Source organism: Monodon monoceros, unplaced genomic scaffold, assembly GCF_005190385.1.
Source record: "Monodon monoceros isolate NGI ecotype Baffin Bay Population unplaced genomic scaffold, NGI_Narwhal_1 Super_Scaffold_3, whole genome shotgun sequence".
Lineage (NCBI taxonomy): Eukaryota > Metazoa > Chordata > Mammalia > Artiodactyla > Monodontidae > Monodon > Monodon monoceros.
Window position 1 is genome coordinate 69,776,005 of NW_021703780.1, and position 21,525 is coordinate 69,797,529.

A 21,525-nucleotide genomic window follows, 5' to 3' on the forward strand; every position below is an offset into this window, starting at 1 on the left:
ACGGAAAGTACTGAATGAATGGCAGCAAAGTTTTCAAAGAAGGGCAGTTAGAATTATCTTTCTTCCAAATTACATTAAAAATATAGGGTCTTTTAAAGGTCTAGTGTGCTTTTAAAACTTAGTTGATCGTATGATAACAATCTGCCAATAACACTTAAAATTTAGAGAAGTTGAAGAAAGCTATGTTATTCACTCTATCCAAAACTTCTTAATTTTAGAGCACTGGACAAAAGTAAAAAGGCTACGAGAGATGAGAAGGTAAACCAAATAAACTGACAAACAACAAGCAGAGAAGAAATTCCCCTCACCCCAGCAGCTGTAAGAACTGAGAAGCCAACACAGATCCTATCAGATGAAGTCATTAAAGCTTAAAAGTTTAAGGCTTAAAAGTTAAAAAAAAAAAAAATCTGAGCTCTGTAGGAGGAAGACCTTGCATTTTGATGGCATGATATCTACCCTGACCTAACATTATGATGAGGAAGAAATGATTCCACAGTATGTTTACTGCCTGGACAAGGGCACTAGTACATGAGTTTGAATTCTCAGCTTCTGTTAAGTGCTGCCAACCTTCCCACTTGTCTGAGACAAGATCAAGGGAGATGCAGATACTGTGCTGCAGAGAAGACCGTCTCTCTACCAGGGAGTTGTTCTGTTTTCCAAAAGGAACATCTTCATATATCACAGAAAAGGCCTTCATTTCTTTTCAGCTTTTATGCTGCTGGGATTCTCTGATTATACTGTGTGGGGCCATGAAAAACCCTCCCAAGAATGATTCCTGGAAGAAGCAGAAAACCCCTCTTGGAAATATATCTTTTCTCTTGGCTGCTTCCCCAGAATTCCCCACCAGGAACTGCCTTAAGCAGGCAGGAGGATGGATGGCCTGAGGTCTTCCCCATCTCTGCTGTCCACATTTCTTGAAACCTGTCCAGAGCTGATGACTGTCTCCAACATACAAAGCTGCTGTTGCCTCTGTAGAGGCGAAGTCACCAGGCCCCCTCAAACTCACTTCAAAAAGGAATTCCACATTCCTGCTCAAGAGAGGGTGAAGACTCAGACCAGCAGCTCAAAAAAGGCTGCTAGAACTGCCAACACAAACAGCTTCTCAACTTCCATTGTAAGACGTTTTCATCAGTGTTTGGAATCCTTTGTATTATAGAAATAGCTTTCCATCCCAAAAGAAGCACATTAAAGAGAGGTCCCTATGGTATCAGGAGTTCTTGGGCCAAACCAATTTATCCTAGCACAAAAAGTCTCGCTGCAGAACAGGACACAGTGATTGTGTCCAGTGATTTCTGGGTTCTGGAATCACAACAGCTGAGTTTAAATCCTGGCTCCACCAATAGCTGTGTGACAGCAGGCAAGTTACTTAACTTTTCTGAGCCTTACTGTCTTCATTTCACAAATGAGACCAATAATTTCACAAATGGCACCTACTGTCTTGGAGTTGGTATAAAGAAAATGTGAGATAAACCTTGAAGGATGCACAGCACCATGCCTAGCACCAAATAAGGAGCCAATTACGTCTTTTCTTATTTCTGTTGCTGTAACAGCAACAGTTACAACTACAGACTGCTTGAGCAAAATATCTGCCACCACACCTTGATTTCCTTCCTGCTATCATAGTAGCTAGGTTTTATCTGCTGGTTTTTCCTGTCCTGCTGGCTCTTGTTAAACTATTCAGGCTGCTGATTTTTGTGTTTTGTCTGTTTCCTTGTTTTATTAATTATCCTGTTGCCTCCTCCTAACCTCTAGTGCCCACCTTATTTCAGTGCTGTTGTTCCTTCTAGCTTGGTCTACTGCCTACCCTTCCAGAACAGAGATGTTACAGAATTAATCATTCTTTAAGATACTCCTGACCATGCTCTTCCCAGGCTCAAAAAATTCAAAATCTTTAGCTAAGTATTCAAGGTTTTCCCTGTCCAAGCAAACCCTTATTGTTCACCCTTCCCCCTACTCCAGAGCCTAAGCTGTAGAACCCCATTCTCTCTTCTGAGCATGGCTTGTACCTTCCCACCTCTGCTATCTTTGATCATGCTCCCCACCTAGTTCTACATCTGATAAAATATTTTCCATTTTTATGTTCCAGTACAAATATCATCATGTTCATAGAAATTTCCCCGACCCCTCCCTCTTGTGAATGCCCATGACATTCGTATAGAATTTGCCACACTCTTCCATGGGTAATGCCTCAACTATCCAGTTCCAGATTTTTCATTCCACTCTACCTACTGGACAGGCCTACCTAGCTATCCTAAAGCATCTAAAACACAGCCTGGACAAAACCTTTCTGTTCTTAGCTCCTGACATATTTTCCACACCTGTTCCTACATCCTGCAACTGTTAGGCAGGAGTCTCAATCATGTAGGTAAGTCTCACTGAACCCAGGGAACGCTGAGAAGTTAGGCTTCCTATGAAGAAAAAAAAAAAAAATGATATCCCGGCTGGGTCTCACAAAGCAGGATAAGGGAAAGCCATCTGAGGTCCAAGGTGACTCTTGACACAGGGTTGCTTTGTTGTCCTGTATAGCAAGGGCTGGCTAATCTTCCACCACCCTGTTGACTCGGTTCCCCTCTATGTGAGCCTCCATGGCTCACATTCCACTCTGCACGTCTTTTCCATAGCTTCTGGTTAGTCATAATTTCTACCTCCTCATAACTTCAGATCTTTACGACTCGTGTTATTAATTCATTTCATAAATATTTATTAAGTGTCTACTATTTTACAGACACTGGATGAATTAAAGACAGGTCCTTTCCAGATGGAAGTTCCACCCTAGCCTAAAAGACAAACGTTGAACAAGAATTAAGGCTGTGCTTCATATTCTAGTGGGAAGTTACATGAATTTGTAAGAGACAAACCTAACCTGGGCTGGGCTAGCTCCAGTTAAAGGCAAATGGAGGAAGTGATATTTAAACTTCACTTGACCTAGAAAAAAATTAAGTTATATCCATACTTCATATCTTAGAGTAAGATAAATTCCAGATGGTCTAAAGACTAAATATAGAAAATCAAACCATAAAAATACCAAAAGAAATCACAGGACAATTGTTCTTATACTCTTTTGTGTGGAAGAGGTTTTCAACTATGACACAAGTTTCAGAAGACATTGAAGAAAAGACTGAATACATTTGACTACATAGAAATATTTTTAACATTTCTGTGTAACAAAAACCACTATTAGCAAAAAAAAGACAAACTAGCAGGGGGGAGCAATTAAAACTCAAATCAAAGACAAATGGGTCATTTTTGTAATTATATAAAGTGCTTCTACAAATAAGTAAGAAAAAGACCAACAAAAGAATACGACAAATTATAAACATACTTAAAGATGCACAACTTCACAAGGCACTTAAATGCCATGGTTCACCTTCCATACTGACAGAGATCAAAAAGATTGCAAACCACACTGCACTGACAGAGTTAATGTGAGCAAAGGCACTCTTACATACTGCTGCTAGGACTGTAATGGTTTAGTCTCTGTAGAAGGCAACTAGCAAAATCTAGCAAAACTAGAAATGTATTGTCCTAGTAATTCCACATCTAGAAAGTTATCCTACAGATATATTCATATATATACATACATGTATGAAATTAAGTCTATTCACTTATTAATTATAGCAGTCTGTATGAGAGGAAAAGATTTGAAACAATCTGTAAGTCCTTTAGGAGGTACAATGGAACAGTACATAGAGGTAAAAAAAGAATAGAAAACTTTTATATATGAATATGGGAAGATCTGTAAAGATATTTTGATTAAAATAAAGAAAATTGAGGTGCAGAACAGTGTGTATTACATTACGACACATGCATAAATACACTACAAATCCTATTAATTTGCTTCCATCTCTCTAGATGCTCCTTCCGCGAATAGTTTTAGTTACACCACAGTACCTGGAACAGAGCAGATATACAATTAATATTTGATGAAAGTGAATAAATCAATGAATAAAGAAAATAAATGGATGAAGGAACACACCTGGGTACTTGGCCTGTCCTCTAAACTCCATATCAGGTACTTTTATACATGGATACAAAAAGGTTGTGGCCGAATCCTGGCTACCTAGTTCCCTAGTTCCAGAAAAACCTAAAATACATCCTTATATAAGACAAACGTATTAAATAAATTAATTTGTATGTATGTATATAGAGAGATAAATTACTTTTCAATAAGCATGACATGAATTTTCTAGTTCACGTGTTCATATCTCTCAGGAATAAAGCATTCAGCATTCAGAAGGACGATATTGTTTTCAACCTTTCCCTCAAAATCCCTCAGTGGCTTAGGGGAAAAAAGAAGTCTACAGTCTTTATTCCGGCAACTGAGTTACCTATGACTAGGAAAGCAAAGGAAGCCTTGACAGGATCATCTCCCACTTCTCTCTTGCACGAATCCCCTGCTACTCTCACCAGGAAAACCTTCAACACAACCATAAGCATGAAAACCACAACCATCACCACTTAATGAACATCTACTATGTGCCAGATTGTGCTCCACACTCAACCTGTATCTTGACCATAAGCTCATGAGAGGTGAGCTATAACATGATTGTCTCCATTTTACAGACACAGGGATAGGCTTAAAGACATGTGGACTTGTGTCCGGCATGCCACAGAAATGCTGATGTTGTTTCTTAGGATGGAGTTTATTTAATTTTCTACATGTAATATTCTGACAACAAATAGCAGTTTGAAAAACCTGGATTATAAGTGAAATGCTAACAAAAGTAATAACAGGTCTTGGATAGATGACACACACAAAATCCAAGAATAGTGCTTTTTTATCTGTTCAGGAATCCCTAAAAAGCCCCTGCATGTTGCATGTTTAGGTAGCAGAAGAGCACCCACACTCACCAAAGTGATAGGACACCTATGTGCCAATTGCCCAGTGAGTGTTTCTCACCAAGGCCCACTCATCGCAGGTTATCAGAAGATTCTTCAGCTATTCGTTATTATAACCAACTCATTCTCTCCACGGTAATTATCTGTGAGCAACATATCATGCTGTCCTTGGAACCATCAAACTGACATATGATTAAATAGCAGAGGGTTCTGAAGTTAAATTTAAAACCACTCTCTTACACTTCAACTCACACATCACATTGAGATCTGTCCAGCCATGGGAATATTCCAGTTAACCAATACCAAAGACCAGGGAGAGACTATTCCCTTACTTCACGTTCCCATCTGAGAAAGGTGGTGATGACATTCTCAAAACTTTCTAAAGAGATTTTCCTAGGACGTGAAGTAAAATTTGGCAAAGCAGTTCTCTGTAGGAAGTTCTGCCCCCGCCCCACATTAAAATGTCTCAAGAGTTGCTTATATTCACCATTATATCATCACAGTTATGTGTGGGGTCTTACAAGAAACAGTACAGTTCTTCAACACACCGTGAGAATCACACACTTTCAGTTTTCCTTGAAAAAGTTACTGTAAATCTTAAGTTATTGTACACTCAGCTGTATATACCAATAATGTTAATACTTATATTAACAATGTTACCAATTAGAAAAAAAAAACTGGAAGAAAAGATCAATGGGCAAGCTGGAGTTAATATATAAGTCTCACTCTCCTTGGAATGAAAAAGGAGCAAAAAGAGGTTCTTCAAGGGGAAATCTGTTTCCATTTCCCGACCCACTCTATAGTTTCTAGAATTAAAGTTTTTCTACAAAAATGGTTCTACACAACCCACTTTATGTTTGCAGGAGCTGTGATTTAGGAAAAACAATTTTTTTTCCATCTCTACTAAATAGTTGCACCCAAAGCAAAATCAGCCAATTTCTGCCTTACTATTCTACTCTAGTTTTCATACTTATTTAGTTTACTATTATAAATAATTTTCATGTATTTAGTATTCATTAAACTTACAGTAAAATAAAAGACTGGCAAATACTGAAATCATCAGAATTCCCTAAAAAGAAAATTTCCAAAGCCTTTATGAGATACACCAACAACAAAGTAGTTTCTTCAGAGAAACACACACAGTATCCACTCATTTTTAAACAGGTACTCCCAAAACGTAGGCTTCACAAAAATGTGACATTATGCAGTGTGAAAAGTCCAAGCACCTTTACCCAATATGGAAGAAAGTCCCAGTCACTAGTTGGATAGGTTTCCCTACAACTCAAGCTGGTATTGTGGGTAATGAAGTGACAGAATTCACATTTCATAAGAAAAGCCATATAAAGGAAACAAGGTATTATTTTTCTAGAAAGTGATTTATAATAATACTGAGAAACTTTTTTTTTTTAACTCCTTCCCCTTCTCAACATTTACAGAAAAGGCTAACATATCTTGAGAGATTTACTAGTTGCTGATATTCATCCATATGGTAGCACCAAGCAAAAGCCAGGAGCAGGGGAGGAAAAGAGAAAAGGAAAGATTTTGAAAAAAATACAAATGTATCGTTACCTCTACCAATATGACATCTCTTATTCAGAGGCCTGGACTTAATAGGCTTACCTGGCACTCTCTCTTGATTTTCCTGTTGTTTTATTGTTGTCATTGTTTTAACAGATTTGCAAGTTGAGAATGGTTTTACTCATTTCAAGGAACCTCAGAAACACACTGCACTACAAAAATATTTCAACTACAATGCAAATTGTATTCCTTCAGTCTTTTTCACTATTCTGGAAGGTACGGATAGAGTGCCAGAGCAGCAACTTAAGCAGAAGCTAAAAAGTAAAAATAATACAGAGCTTAAGCCTTAGTTCTACAAATTGGAACTGGCTCAGCAAAACATTAGCCATGGCAAGTCCCACCAAGGCCAGGTCGGAAAGGTGCAAGAACCAACCCCTGGCTACATCTCAAAGGTTCAAAACCATTTCTAAATACAGAACCCACTTTATATTTGCAGGAGCTGTAAATCAGAGAAAACAACTTTTTTCCATCCCCAATAAAATATTTGCACCCAAAGCAAAATCTATTGATTTCTGGCTTTCTACCAGTTCTGCTTGGGCATAAAATTTTCTGACACTTCACCAGAAATGTCAGCATTAGTATAAGGCAGTTTTAAAGAGGGAAATGATTTTCTGACCTGTGGATAACCCCTTCAAAGGCAACAGGAAAACGAATTTTTAAAAACACCTGAAACCCAGTTTTTCCAGTTATTAGTATAAATGGCACAAACTATTTTTCATAAGTGGCCAAATCCTTCCTTATAGGAAGTACTGGTCTTTGAATTCAATGAGGGGAGGGGTCATTCTATATCCTCAACACCCAGCACAGACCCTTGCATGGAGAAGGAGTTTAATGAATAGTCAAGAAAGGAGGGGAAGGGGAGGGAGAGAGGGAGGGAGAGGGAAGACGAAAGGAAGATGGAGGGAGGGAAGAGGGAACAAAGGAAGGAGGAAGAGAAGGAGAAAATGAGGTAAGTTCAGAAAGAGATCTTTTCCCTTTTATTTGTCTTAATTGTTCTTGAACTTTCAAGCATCCAGCTTGATAGAAAACCAATCATATCTTTTCTTAGAGCTTCCTGTCTGAAGCTAGATATGATATCCAGGGCAGTCAACTCAACCTCCAGAAGGAGCCCACCAGCAAATAGCAAATCTCTGTGGGGACCAAGTAAAAGGTAGAAGGGGGGAGACGAAGCTAACAGAAGTTCCTTTCTTCAACAGTCATGCATTCAACAACCTTCAGGAGTATGACTGCCACCTCCAGTGTGTGACACAACACCGCATGCAGCTAGAGACCCATGCAGCGCTAGAGGAGGCTGCTGTCTACCGGGAGACACAGTGCGTTGATTAACTGCCCTAATTCAAGGTAGGATATGACACAAGCCAAGGAAAAGGGTTAGATAAAGCTCTGAGGAGATCAAGACAGGGAGAAAGTGCTTCTGTCTAAGGCACTCAGGGAAGAGAAGATAGCTGAGGTGGCCCTGCCAGAGCAGGATTTGTGCACAAGGAACCAGCTCAGGGTAAAGGAGGTGGGGTGGAGGGGGAAGGAGGGCACAAATCTCAGGGTGAAGGAAGAGGCTGGCTGCACAGCAGACAGCAGTCCCCCAAAATGCTTCATGGAATATAATCTACAAGTATTATATGTGGGAAATCATAGATTAAACACAATTGCACACTAAGTTTCCCTCCTAAAGGCCTCTCAGAGTTTTTATTATGCAACTGGAGCAGAAGTAGCAAAAAAGTTTTTTTAAAGTATATCAGAAAGGACTGGCTTTTGGGGGAGAAACCCCAATACCTTCACTTACTAGCTATATTAACTGGAGCAAAATATGTAACTTTTATGAACTCCAGTTTCCTCTTCCCTAACATGGAAGAAATGACAGTCCTGACCTCATACAGCTGTTATGAGAAGTAAATACTACCAAAAAAAAAAAAAAAAAAGATTAAATCAGTGCTGCCATTTAGTTAATGTTCAACGTTATCACTGCCGCTGCTACTTCTCTTATTCCGATTATTACTCGGATCAATGTGCATCATGAATATAAAAATGGAGAATGTAATACATAGCATTTCTTAAACACTTTGGTCAGTTTTTCACCAGCTATTTTTTAGAAATGCCAGGCCAGCCTGTAGTGCCCAGCCTAGCACACAGGAGGTGCTTATTCTGTCTTTGTGGAGGGAATGGAGCCAAGAACTGACCCTAGCAAAGGGCAAAACACTGCAGGATGCTCTGGGCAAGGTGTTTTTCATGATTTCTTTGGGCAACAGGCCTCTGAGGTCTGGGAGCAGTGACTTCATCTTTTGCTAGAAGAATGAGGGACTGAGAGTGCAGTGTTCAGCTTTGGGGAAACATCACAAAGAGTTGATTTTGGTAGAAGTGTTTGAAGTGACACTGTAACAATGAGCTCACGCCTGCTGCCAGGCGCAAACCATCCGCTCGAGCCTGCTTGCCAGGGAGATGCACACAGCCCCTCACCAACAGCCCCTCACCAGACATGTGCAGGGAGGATCCCAAAACACCCACTCTGAAGACAGCTACTTCCTCTCCAAGAGGGTATACTGAAGCACAAACAAGAAACCCAGAATCCAAAGCGAATCGGAGGCACAAACAAGAAACCCAGAATGCAAAGCGAATCGGAGGCTGGGAGAGCCCAGGAGAGGCCTGCGCCTTCTGGTTTTACTTGGTTGATTCTCTGGCAGGATTTTGGACTGAATCCCAAAGGATACTATTCCTTTTTTTGGTCAACTGCTGCATACATTTATCTAGATAACCTCATCTCTCATAAGTCACATACTAACCTCACAAATAGTTCCTAGAAATGAGCAAATTTCACATAAACCCTCCCCGAGTGCAATGCAGGGATCTTGCTATACCCCTCCAGCTTCCCACTGGTTTGTGTGTAGAGACAAAAGTGGAGTTTTCTGGAGTGAGACCCTAAACAGGTTTAGCATATGACATTTGCATTTTACCAAACCCAATACTTAACATCTGTCTACCTGAATTTAAAGCAGGAGAGTCTACATAGAGTTTGAAAAAGAAATGAGGTCACTTTAAAAAGTAGTTGGAGGAGAGAATTTCTCATGGAGTCCACAGCACATAGAAAAGACCCAAGAGTTAGTGAAATTTTCCAATTTCAGATTGGGAGATAAAGAGGTGCATGGCAGACTACAGACTTTTACGGTAAGAATGATCAGACATTAAAAAATATATATATGATAAAAGTATACACATATTATATATGTATGTATGCATACACAAATATATGTAACTCAGTTGTGAGCTATGTAAAGAAAGCACAATGGCCAAAGATCGTGTATTCAATTCAATTGTTACATTTCATTTTATTTTAGCTGGTAAACCTGCAAGTGGCTGGACAAAAAGCATAGTTAACTCTGAAAACTTGTCAAAGCTCAGAAAGCTTCAAGGACTCCATAGACTTGTTTCTAGAAGAGCAGGGCTGCCCAATTCTTCCTACACTGAAAATATAACTAGAGACAGTTTGCAATGATTGTACATTTTCTCCACCGTGTTCATCTGAGGCAAGAGGTTAAATGATATTGAAATGGTCTGAATCTTCTTTTGACCACTATAGTTCTCCCCATTAGACTTGGCCTGAACATTTTATCAAACGCAATCAGCACACCCTTGTCCAGAGAACCCCTTATTACCCACAAACTCTCCAAACCCTAACCCTACAGCCCATCTTCTGACAGTCTAAGTTCACATTCATTCACTACACAATAGGAAAAAACCAAATACTGAACAACACAGTTCCTGGCACATAAAAGACACAGTAGAATAACTGTGGACGGCATCTGAAGGCTGGGAGCCTGAGGTGTGAGAATGAACGGGGTCCCTGGTCTCAAGGGCTTAAATATCAACAGGTACAGATTAGGGGTAGCAAAGGGAAGGCAAAAGGAGAAAGAAAACAAAAAAAGACAGGCAAGGAGAAAAGCTTAGAGCTTCTTAAATGAGCGAATCCAAAACTTGGAGGAAGGGTTTGGATGCCATGTGGCCAAGGCTGTCCTCCCCACCCTCATTATGATGTCTGTTCCTGCACATAAGGGCACCAGAAAGTGAATTAACAGTCATTAGGTTTTTGGTGAGAGCAGTTCTGTAGGGCCGTAATTTTAATCTCTGTTTAGATCTCTGTTTGGGGAACGATTGAGAATGGGCTTCCTTCAGTGTGATGAAGTTCAAGGCAGTTCCTGTGGGACACCCTGTGTGGTATGTGGGAACAGCAGAGAAGTGGTTTCAATTTGAAGGACTATGAGCCCCACCACCGGGTTGGGAGCAGGCAGTGGGTGGTTGGAGGGGGCAAAATTGATGTGTGGGAAGGATGCCTTGTTTTAAAATTATTCACTGCTGGCTTAGATGATAGCAGTGGACAGAAAAAAGAGGTGCAGACCCTGAATAAAGAGAAGAAAATAATATAGCCTGCCTCTGAAAAGAGCAACTATATTGGCTACCAATTTAATTTGAATCTTTTTTGAAGTCTGGGTAAGCCCAGATCACACAATGAGCATCTTGTAGTAAACTCACTGACTGAATTATAAAGAAATCACTAGATATTATTATGTTGTTATTGGAAAGAGAAGTCTAGCTTGACTTAAAGGAGAACCAGTTATTGACTTGGGCCCCCTGCCTTAGAGGAATCAAACCTGGGATGCATTTTCAAACAAAATGTCCATTTCACTTCTTAATACTGGGGTGCACACAGTCAACGATGAATCTAGTTTTACATTTTGTTCCATATGCTTCGCCCTAGGTAATTAAAGTATGTCTTATGGCTAATAAAAATGAAGTTAAAAAGGTTAAAACCAAAACAATGACAGGAAATAACATGTGTGTACAATATGTTACTAACACACTGATAATTTTCAAAAGTGACTTTAAAAAAAAGTATTATAAATCTTTCAAAACACAGTGATTTATTAAGCGAAAAGTCTAAACGATTTGCACTATTAAATTTAGCTTTTAAGTTGCTGTGTCACGAGCAAATCTTTTGTTCTCCTAGGTTAAATTTAGCATCCTGCACTTTTGTTTTTTCCACTGCTCCATGTTTTATCATCATGCAGCTAATTTTCTGAGCTGCTCAGGAGAAACGCACTCAGGAGTTTTCACAATGATTTCTCTTACTGATTTTATAATCCAGGAAGAGAATGTATCAAATAATCCAACAATGATTTATTTTCATCTTCTTCTGTTCCTTTTCCCACCTATACAGGCTTCTCATAAAATAAACCTTCCCTAGGCATGGGATGAAATGGAAAAAAAAATGTGGTAGCCAGAGAAAAACCATTTCAGAAATGTATTTGTTACACAAGTGCAAGCAATAAATTGAGCTTAGGAGGGAAGGGCGGTTAGAAGAAAAACTGAAAGTACTGACCTGAGAGTCAAGCTGATTGGAGCAAGGGTGAAAGCAGCAATTTGGAGGATAAGCAGAAAGGAAAAGGGATAGCAAAAGAGAATAAAAGGAAGTAAATGCATTAGTTTTAAACATACAGCCAACAGATGTTATATTAGCAGGTTTTATAAGCAAATGAAGGACAATAAAGCAACTTCTATCTGATATTACCCCCCAAAAGCCTGGGCATACACTCTAAGCTGTTATATTAATTATTACATATAAGAAACCAGTATCTGCTCTCATGCACATAATTACAAGCACTGATGTGAAACAGAGGTGTGTTCCAGCAACACAATGGCACAATTTGCTCTTTTCTGGAGGAATATTTATAGAGAAAGCTCCTATCTGTGTGCATGTAAAATTTTATTCTTTAATAAACTGAAATGAAAATTACTAAGGTATTAGAACTGGTGGTAAGCACTTATGTCAGAAAGATTTTATTAGAACCAGTAAGTTGGAAGATTATATCCTATGAGATATTTTTTCTTCATTCCTAAAAACCAAAAGGATCTGAGCAATTTAGCTTTCTGTTCAAAGATTTCCATTTTACATGCTCACAGAGCACTGTACCTAGCAATGATCAAAGACTATGAGGACAGCTTCAGGTGAGGTGCCATCTGCCTATCAGCCCCCCAAGGAAAGACAGATTAACTTCCAAAGCTGAGAGTAATTTTTTTTGGTTGTGAAAATGAGGATCAAACTTCATCACTGAAAATATCCAAACACTTGATAACTAATTTGTAGAAAAATATGTAGCATGTCTTTCTAATTTGTCAAAAGAATAAAGTCTCTAATGTGAAGCAAAGATTAAAAGTCATATCCTCTTCAGGCTACCACAGAAATCATAGTGGACATTCATTTTGTTAACCTATAAAATGCCCTTTGCAAAAAACCAGGTGGATTAACACATACTGTATCAGCCATCTGCTCAGTGGGACCCCACCATCCCATACTATTAAGAAGTAGTTTTAAGCATTTCACAAAGAAAGAAAAAGCACAACAAATCCTCAGAAGAAAGCTTAAACAAAAACGTTTCAGATGAAAACAGCATTGACTATAATGATACAAATCAAGTAGAAAATTCAGGATTAAACACTTGGTGAAAGCACTGATCCAATAATCCCTCGTGTCTGAAATTCCCCTGCAGAGTATTTCGTGATAACGAATGCACAACTGCTCAAAAATAAGAGTTAAGTCAGGCCATGGCCTTTGTGGGGACTCTAGTGATGCTGCTGCTGTTTGAAATCTGTCTGGAGCAGAGGTAAGCCAAACTGAGGTCCATGGTCAAACTTCAGGGAATCCTAAACTGAAACAGCAAGCAAACATTTAAGGTTTAGTTGCCTTTTCCAAGGGTCCCTAGCTTCTCTTGCCAACTCAAAGGCATCTATGATATCCATGAACTTCCCCAAAAAGCTTCTAGGGATGGTATAAAACCATCTGTCACTTGTTTTAAAGAAATTCCTTCAAATGCATTTACAAACATAAATGGGAATTACTTAGCAACAAGAGTTTATATCAAAACAAACAGAACTGGTACCAAGTTTCCTCCATGTACCATCAGATTTCTAGATCATATTATAATTTTTTAAAAACGAAAGCTTAAGTTTACATTTTCTGAAAGGAGTTCTGAAAAGCAGCAAAGAAATTATGTCAGCACGTTATTGAGCAAATTCAGAGGGAAAAATAATAGTCTATTTCTCAACCTTAGATAAGGTGCTTTTAGGCATCTAAAATGATTTCTCATTGTCCAATTGTCTGGTAGCATTAGTCCCGATCCAGATATTTAAATGCTACCTTGTTTTCCTTTCTTTTTTTTTTTTAACATCTTTATTGGAGTATAATTGCTTTATAGTGGTGTGTTAGTTTCTGCTGTATAACAAAGTGAATCACCTATATGTATACAAAAATCCCATATCTCCTCTCTCTTGCGTCTCCCTCCCACCCTCCTTATCCCACCGCTCTAGGTGGTCACAAAGCACTGAGCTGACCTCCCTGTGCTATGTGGCTGCTTCCCACTTGCTATCTATTTTACATTTGGTAGTGTATATATGTCCATGCCACTCTCTCAGTTCGTCCCAGCTTCCCTTTCCCACTCCCCATGTCATCGAGTCCATTTTCTACTTCTGCGTTTTTATTCCTGTCCAGCCCCTACGTTCTTCAGAACCATTTTTTTTGTTTTTTGATTTTTTTAGATTCCATATATATGTGCTAGCATACAGTATTCGTTTTTCTCCTCCTGACTTACTTCACTCTGTATGACAGTCTCTCGGTCCATCCACCTCACTACAAATAACTCAGTTTTGTGCCTTTTTATGGCTAATATTCCATTGTATATATGTGCCATATCTTCTTTATCCATTCGTCTGTTGATGGACACTTAGGTCGCTTCCATGTCCTGGCTATTGTAAATAGAGCTGCAATGAACATTGTGGTACATGACTCTTTTTGAATTATGGTTTTCTCAGGGTATATGCCCAGTAGTGGGACGGCTGCATCATATGGTAGTTCTATTTTTCGTTTTTTAAGGAACCTCCACACTGTTCTCCATTGTGGCTGTATCAATTTACATTCCTCCCAACAGTGCAGGAGGGTTTCCTTTTCTCCACACCCTCTGTAGCATTTGTTGTTTGTAGATTTTCTTATGATGCCCATTCTAACTTGTGTGAGGTGATACCTCATTGTAGTTCTGATTTGCATTTCTCTAATAATTAGTGATGTTGAGCATCCTTTCATGTGTTTGTTGGCAGTCTGTATATCTTCTTTGGAGAAATGTGTATTTCAGTCTTCTGCCCATTTTTGGATTGGGTTGTTTGTTTTTTAACATTGAATTGCATGAGCTGTTTATATATTTTGGAGATTAATCCTTTGTCTATTGATTCGTTTGCAAATATTTTCTCCCATTCTGAGGGTTGCCTTTTCGTCTTGTTTGTAGCTTCCTTTGTTTTGCAAAAGCTTTTAAGTTTCATTAGGTCCCATTTGTTTATTTTTGTTTTTACTTCCATTTTTCTAGGAGGTGGGTCAAAAAGGATTTTGCTGTGATTTATGTCATAGAGTGTTCTGCCTATGTTTCACTCTAAGAGTTTTATAGTGTCTGTTCTTACATTTAGGTCTTTAATCCATTTTGAGTTTATTTTTGTGCATGGTGTTAGGGAGTGTTCTCATTTCATTCTTTTACATGTAGCTGTCCAGTTTTCCCAGCACCACATACTGAAGAGGCTGTCTTTTCTCCATTGTATATTCTAGCCTCCTTTATCAAAAATAAGGTGACCATAGCTGCATGGGTTTATCTCTGGGCTTCCTATCCTTTCCCATTGATCTATATTCCTGTTTTTGTGCCAGTACCACACTGTCTTGATTACTTTGTAGTATAGTCTGAAGTCGGGGAGCCTGATTCCTCCAGCTCCATTTTTCTTTCTCAAGATTGCTTTGGGTATTCAGGGTCTTTTGTGTTTCCATACACCATGTGAAATTTTTTGTTCTATTTCTGTGGAAAATGCCACTGGTAGTTTGATAGGGATTGCATTGAATCTGTAGATTGCTTTGGATAGTACAGTCATTTTCACAATGTTGATTCTTCCAATCCAAGAACATGGTATATCTGTCCATCTGTTTGTATCATCTTTAATTTATTTCATCAGTGTCTTATAGTTTTCTGCATACAGGTCTTTCGCCTCCTTAGGTAGGTTTATTCCTAGGTATTTTATTCCTTTTGTTGCAATGGTAAATGGGAGTGTTTCCTTAATTTCTTTCAGATTTTTCATCATTAGTGTATAGGAATGCAAGAGATTTCTGTGCATTAATTTTATATCCTGCTACTTTACCAAATTCATTGGTTAGCTCTAGTAGTTTTCTGGTAGCATCTTTAGGATTCTCTATGTATAGTATCATATCATCTGCAAACAGTGACAGCTTTGCTTCTTTTCCAATTGGGATTCCTTTTATTTCTTTTTCTTCTCTGATTGCTGTGGCTAAAACTTCCAAAACTATGTTGAATAACAGTGGTGAGAGTGAGCAACCTTGTCTTGTTCCTGATCTTAGAGGAAATGGTTTCAGTTTTTCACCATGGAGAACGATGTTGGCTTTGGGTTTGTCATATATGGCCTTCATTATGTTGAGGTAAGTTCCTTCTACGCCTACTTTCTGGAGAGTTTTTATCATAAATCGGTGTTGAATTTTGTCGAAAGCTTTTTCTGCATCTATTGAGATGATCATATGGTTTTTCTCCTTCAGTTTGTTAATGTGGTATATCACACTGATTGATTTACATATATTGAAGAATCCTTGCATTCCTGGGATAAACCCCACTTGATCATGGTGTATGATCCTTTTAATGTGTTGTTGGATTCTGTTTGCTAGTATTTTGTTGAGGATTTTTGCATCTATGTTCATCAGTGATATTGGCCTGTAGTTTCCTTTCTTTGTGACATCTTTGTCTGGTTTTGGTATCAGGGTGATGGTGGCCTCGTAGAATCAGTTTGGGAGGGTTCCTCCCTCTGCTATATTTTGGAAGCGATTGAGAAGGATAGGTGTTAGCTCTTCTCTAAATGTTTGACAGAATTCGCCTGTGAAGCCATCTGGTCCTGGGCTTTTGTTTGTTGGAAGATTTTTAATCACAGTCCCAATTTCAGTGCTTGTAACTTGTCTGTTGATATTTTCTATTTATTCCTGGTTCAGTCTCGGAAGGTTGTGCTTTTCTAAGAATTTGTCCATTTCTTCCAGGTTATCCATTTTATTGGCATAGAGCTGCTTGTAGTAATCTCTCATGATCTTTTGTATTTCTGCAGTGTCAGTTGTTACTTCTCCTTTTTCATTTCTAATTCTATTTATTTGAGTCTTCTCCCTTTTTTCTTGATGAGTCTAGCTAATACTTTATCAATTTTGTTTATCTTCTCAAAGAACAAGCTTTTAGTTTTTTATCTTTGCTATTGTTGCCTTCATTTCTTTTTCATTTATTCCTGATCTGATCTTTACGATTTCTTTCCTTCTGCTAACTTTGGGGGTTTTTTGTTCTTCTTTCTCTAACTGCTTTGGGTGGTTAGGTTGTTTATGTGAGATGTTTCCTGAGGTAGGATTGTATTGCTATAAACTTAGCACTGCTTTTGCTGTATCCCATAGGTTTGGGGCCATCATGTTTTCATTGTCATTTGTTTCTAGGTATTTTTTGATTTCCTCTTTGATTTCTTCAGTGATCTCTTGGTTATTTAGTAGCATACTGTTTAGCCTCCATGTGTTGGTATATTTTACAGTTTTTTTCCTGTAATTGATATCTAGTCTCAGAGCGTTGTGGTCGGAAAAGATACTTGATACGATTTCAATTTTCTTAAACTTACCAAGGCTTGATTTGTGACCCAAGATATGATCTATCCTGGAGAATGTTCCATGAGCCCTTGAGAAGAAAGTGTATTCTGTTGTTTTTGGAGGGAATGTCCTATAAATATCAATTAAGTCCATCTTGTTTAACGTATCATTTAAAGCTTGTGTTTCCTTATTTATTTTCATTTTGGATGATCTGTCCATTGGTGAAAGTGCAGTGTTAAAGTAACCTACTATGATTGTGTTACTGTCGATTTCCCCTTTTATGGCTGTTAGCATTTGCATTAAGTTTTGAGGTGCTCCTATGTTGGATGCATAAATATTTACACTTGTTATATCTTCTTCTTGGATTGATCCCTTGATCATTATGTAGTGTCCTTCTTTGTCTCTTGTAATAGTCTTTATTTTAAAGTCTATTTTGTCTGATATGAGATTTGCTACTCCAGCTTTCTTTTGATTTCCATTTGCATGGAATATCTTTTTCCATCCCCTCACTTTCCGTCTCTATGTGTCCCTAGGTCTAAAGTGGGTCTCTTGTAGACAGCATATATACGGGTCTTGTTTTTGTATCTGTTCAGCCAGTCTATATCTTTTGGTTGGAGCATTTAATCCATTTACATTTAAGGTAGTTATCGATATGTGAGAGTTCCTATTACCATTTTCTTAATTGTTTTGGGTTTGTTATTGTAGATCCTTTCCTTCTCTTGTGTTTCCTGCCTAGAGAAGTGCCTTTAGGATTTCTTCTAAAGCTGGTTTGGTGGTGCTGTATTCTCTTAGCTTTTGTTTGTCTGTAAAGGTTTTAATTTCTCCATCGAATCTGAATGAGATCCTTGCTGGGTAGAGTATCTTGGTTGTAGGTTTTTCTCTTTCATCACTTTAAATATGTCCTGCCACTCCCTTCTGGCTTGCAGAGTTTCTGCTGAAATACCAGCTGTTAACCTTATGGGGATTCCCTTGTATGTTATTTGTTGCTTTTCCCTTGCTGCTTTTAATATTTTTTTTGTATTTAATTTTTGTTAGTTTGATTAATGTGTGTCTTGGTGTGTTTTTCCTTGGATTTATCCTGTTTGGGACTCTATGCGCTTCCTGAACTTGACTGACTATTTCCTTTCCCATATTAGGGAAGTTTTCAACTATAATCTCTTCAAGTATTTTCTCAGTCCCTCTCTTTTTCTCTTCTTCATCTGGGACCCCTATAATTCGAATGTTGGTGCATTTAATGTTGTCCCAGAAGTCTTTGAGGCTGTCCTCAATTCTTTTCATTCTTTTTTCTTTATTGTGCTCTGCAGTAGTTATTTCCACTATTCTATCTTCCAGGTCACTTATGTGTTCTTCTGCCTCAGTTATTCTGCTACCGATTCCTTCTAGAGAATTTTTCGTTTCATTTATTGTGTTGTTCATCATTGTTTGTTTGCTCTTTAGTTCTTCTAGGTCCTTGTTAAACATTTCTTGTATTTTCTCCATTCTATTTCCAAGATTTTGGATCATCTTTACTATCATTACTCTGAATTCTTTTTCAGGTAGACTGCCTATTTCCTCTTCATTTGTTTGGTCTGGTGGGTTTTTACCTTGCGCCTGCATCTGCTGTGTATTTCTCTGTCTTCTCATTTTGCTTAACTTACTGTGTTTGGGGTCTCCTTTCTACAGGCTGCAGGTTCATATTTCCCGTTGTTTTTGGTGTCTGGCCCCAGTGGGTAAGGTTGGTTCAGTGGGTTGCATAGGCTTCCTGGTGGAAGGGACTGGTGCCTGTGCTCTGGTGGGTGAGGCTGGATCTTGTCTTTCTGGTGGGCAGGGCCGCATCCGGTGGTGTGTTTTGGGGTGTCTGTGAACTTATTATGATTTTAGGCAGCCTCTCCGCTAATGGGTGGGGTTGTGTTCCTGTCTTGCTAGTTGTTTGGCATAGGGTGTCGAGCACTGCAGCTTGCTGGTCATTGAGTGGAGCTGGGTGTTAGCGTTGAGATGGAGATCTCTGAGGAGCTTTTGCCGTTTGATATTACCTGGCACCGGGAGGTCTCTGGTGGACCAATGTCCTGAACTCAGCTCTCCTACCTTAGAGGCTCAGGCCTGACACCCAGCTGGAGCACCAAGACTCTGTCAGCCACACGGTGAGTGCCAACTGTGTGCCCAGGTCTTTTTGGACACATCTCACAAAGGTTCTTCAGGCGCTCCTCATTTCCTCTGGTTCTGCTTGCAATCTCCAGTATTAGACATGAGCCCAAATGGTGAACACACCTCCTTCACACCCCAGTTTAGTGCTGTAGAGAACACTTCATTTCGATTCATTCAGTCTTGTCTGTAGGCACTTTGGTAGAACTGGAGAGATTCTGACACATACACTTGCTTTTTTATCCAAAGTATTTCATTCAAAGCCAAAGATGTGAACTGTCACAGCATCCACCTGATGGAGTTTGACACCTCGCTCCCCACCACATAGGGTCAGGGCTGCCTCTCAGCCTTGAGCTCCAGCACTGCCCGGATTATCCCAGGGCACACTGCTACCCTGTTTTCTATTCTGATTTATGTTTTAGGAGTAAACCCCCCTGAGGGACCCACTCTCTTCTTCACAGTGGGGAGGGATCTGATTGAGGGCTCAATTTGGGCATTCCCTGACCTCCAGACAAACGGTGACAAAGCCCCTAATATATTTAAGATAATTTACATGAAAGGTCATCTGACTGATTCCTTCCCATGGGTGAGATGCCAGAAATCCAGTGGCAGCAAGCCTTGTTTGACAGATTCTGTTAACCTCTCTCCTTCCCCTAAGGCACTAAAGGATTAAGCCTGAAACTCTAAATAAAACTCAGAGACCTTGATGAGCACCGACATAGAAAGACTACATATTTCATTGCCTCTAATGTTGCCTCTAGCTACTTGATTGTGCACATACAAGATATCTAGCATTGGTGATCTCATAATGACTTCAGCCTGATTTGGACCAGCTCTCAGGGGCTTGCTGAAGGTCCCCTGACCACATTGTGTCAAATTCCCCCAGAGCAGCCTGCAGTCCAAGGCAGAAGCTCCCTGCTGAGCCATCAGCATCAAGCGCAAGGGTTTATAGGCAGAACTGCACATAGGGACCACACTGGAGCAACATGCACTTTGAAAAGCAGAATCTTTAATGGCTGATGAAAAACATCATTCACGAAGAATTTAAGAGGTAAATGTATCCATGTAAGTGCCAGGCATGTGCTATTTAGAATGTATATATTGTGGAGAAAATAAAAAATGGGAATATTAACGGAATAGAAAGCAAACACAAACTGCTTCTCTCTCTGAGAGAGAAGTAGGCATGTGCCAGTGTCGTTTGAGTTATCCCTAACCCCATACCTTTTCTCGCACGTGACGGAAGTTCTGGAATATCTTAGAACATTAGCTGCTTTTAAAAAAAGGTCTACTGACTCTGGTAGGTCACATTACAGACCGGAGACCACAAATTTATTACGAGTTCAATTTTTTGGTTTTCAAAATCACAAACTTAATTGCAAACACTCCTCCATGATTCCAAAATGGAGCTATATGTCACATTGCTAAGAAATCTTTAGTTCCCAACATTATGAGGTATGAATTTTGTAGTTTAAGCCAGCAAATGGAGATACTGCCCAATTTGAAAAGGGCTGCCTGACAACTTGAGGAAGATGCTTTGGTCAGAATACACATGTAGCCCAGCAGATAATGCTTCAGAAAGACAGGCCAAGGCTGAGCTCTCCTGTTCCCAAGAAACTTCCCCTCTTGATCTCCACTCCCACCCCTTTCTGGATCTGGGCTGGGACTGGGGCTCAGACATTTCCCAGACTATGCTCTGCTGTTGGACGCAAGACACAGGCCAGCAGAGAACTGGGACAGAGTCAAGTCCCACCACACGTTTTATGAATTACAGTGCCTGGGAGGCATCAGCTTTAAGGGGAGGCAAAGGCAGAGATAAAGAAAATGTGCAGAAAGTACATAAAGATAAATGCCTGTAAAATCACTGTTGTTTTAATGCATTCCATATTGCGGAAATAAAAACGTGAATATTCTTGATGATTTAATGGCAATAGCGTTCAGCTAAGACCTGTTTGTCCAACTAGACAATTATGCTATTTTATGCAAATATTTATAGTAGCTGATCCTGACTTTCTATTACTGTTCTGAAGGGCTGGTTTAGTGCAGAAAAATGCCTTCTAAATGAGCTTTCTCTCATGAAAGCCAATAAAGATGAGGCAGATCTCCTGTGGCCCAGCAGCGATGCCTCTCTGCCAGCTACGAGACTGTTGAGTGCTACTGGACTAGCTTCTTCTTTCTAGCCCATTGTTGGATGGGATTGCTCTCAGTCACTCATCTGTGAGACCTGGGTTCAAATCCTAACTTTGATTCTTATAAACTCTGCAATCTTGAGGAAGTTACTTAATCTGTATAAGTCATAGTTTTCT

At 39.3% G+C, this 21,525-nt stretch overlaps 1 protein-coding gene across 2 annotated transcripts in view; it reads right to left on the reverse strand.

Annotated features, from left to right (window-relative positions):
- Positions 1-21,525, reverse strand: part of ERC2 (ELKS/RAB6-interacting/CAST family member 2) — a 961,347-nt gene that overhangs the window by 486,137 nt on the left and 453,685 nt on the right. For both annotated transcript variants that reach the window (XR_003796722.1, XM_029242971.1), the window contains exon 12: positions 11,783-11,794. Coding sequence is in view for 1 of the 2 variants with exons in the window: in XM_029242971.1 (XP_029098804.1) it covers positions 11,783-11,794 (12 nt within the window). In the remaining variant the exon portion in view is untranslated. The remainder of the gene's footprint in view (positions 1-11,782; positions 11,795-21,525) is intronic.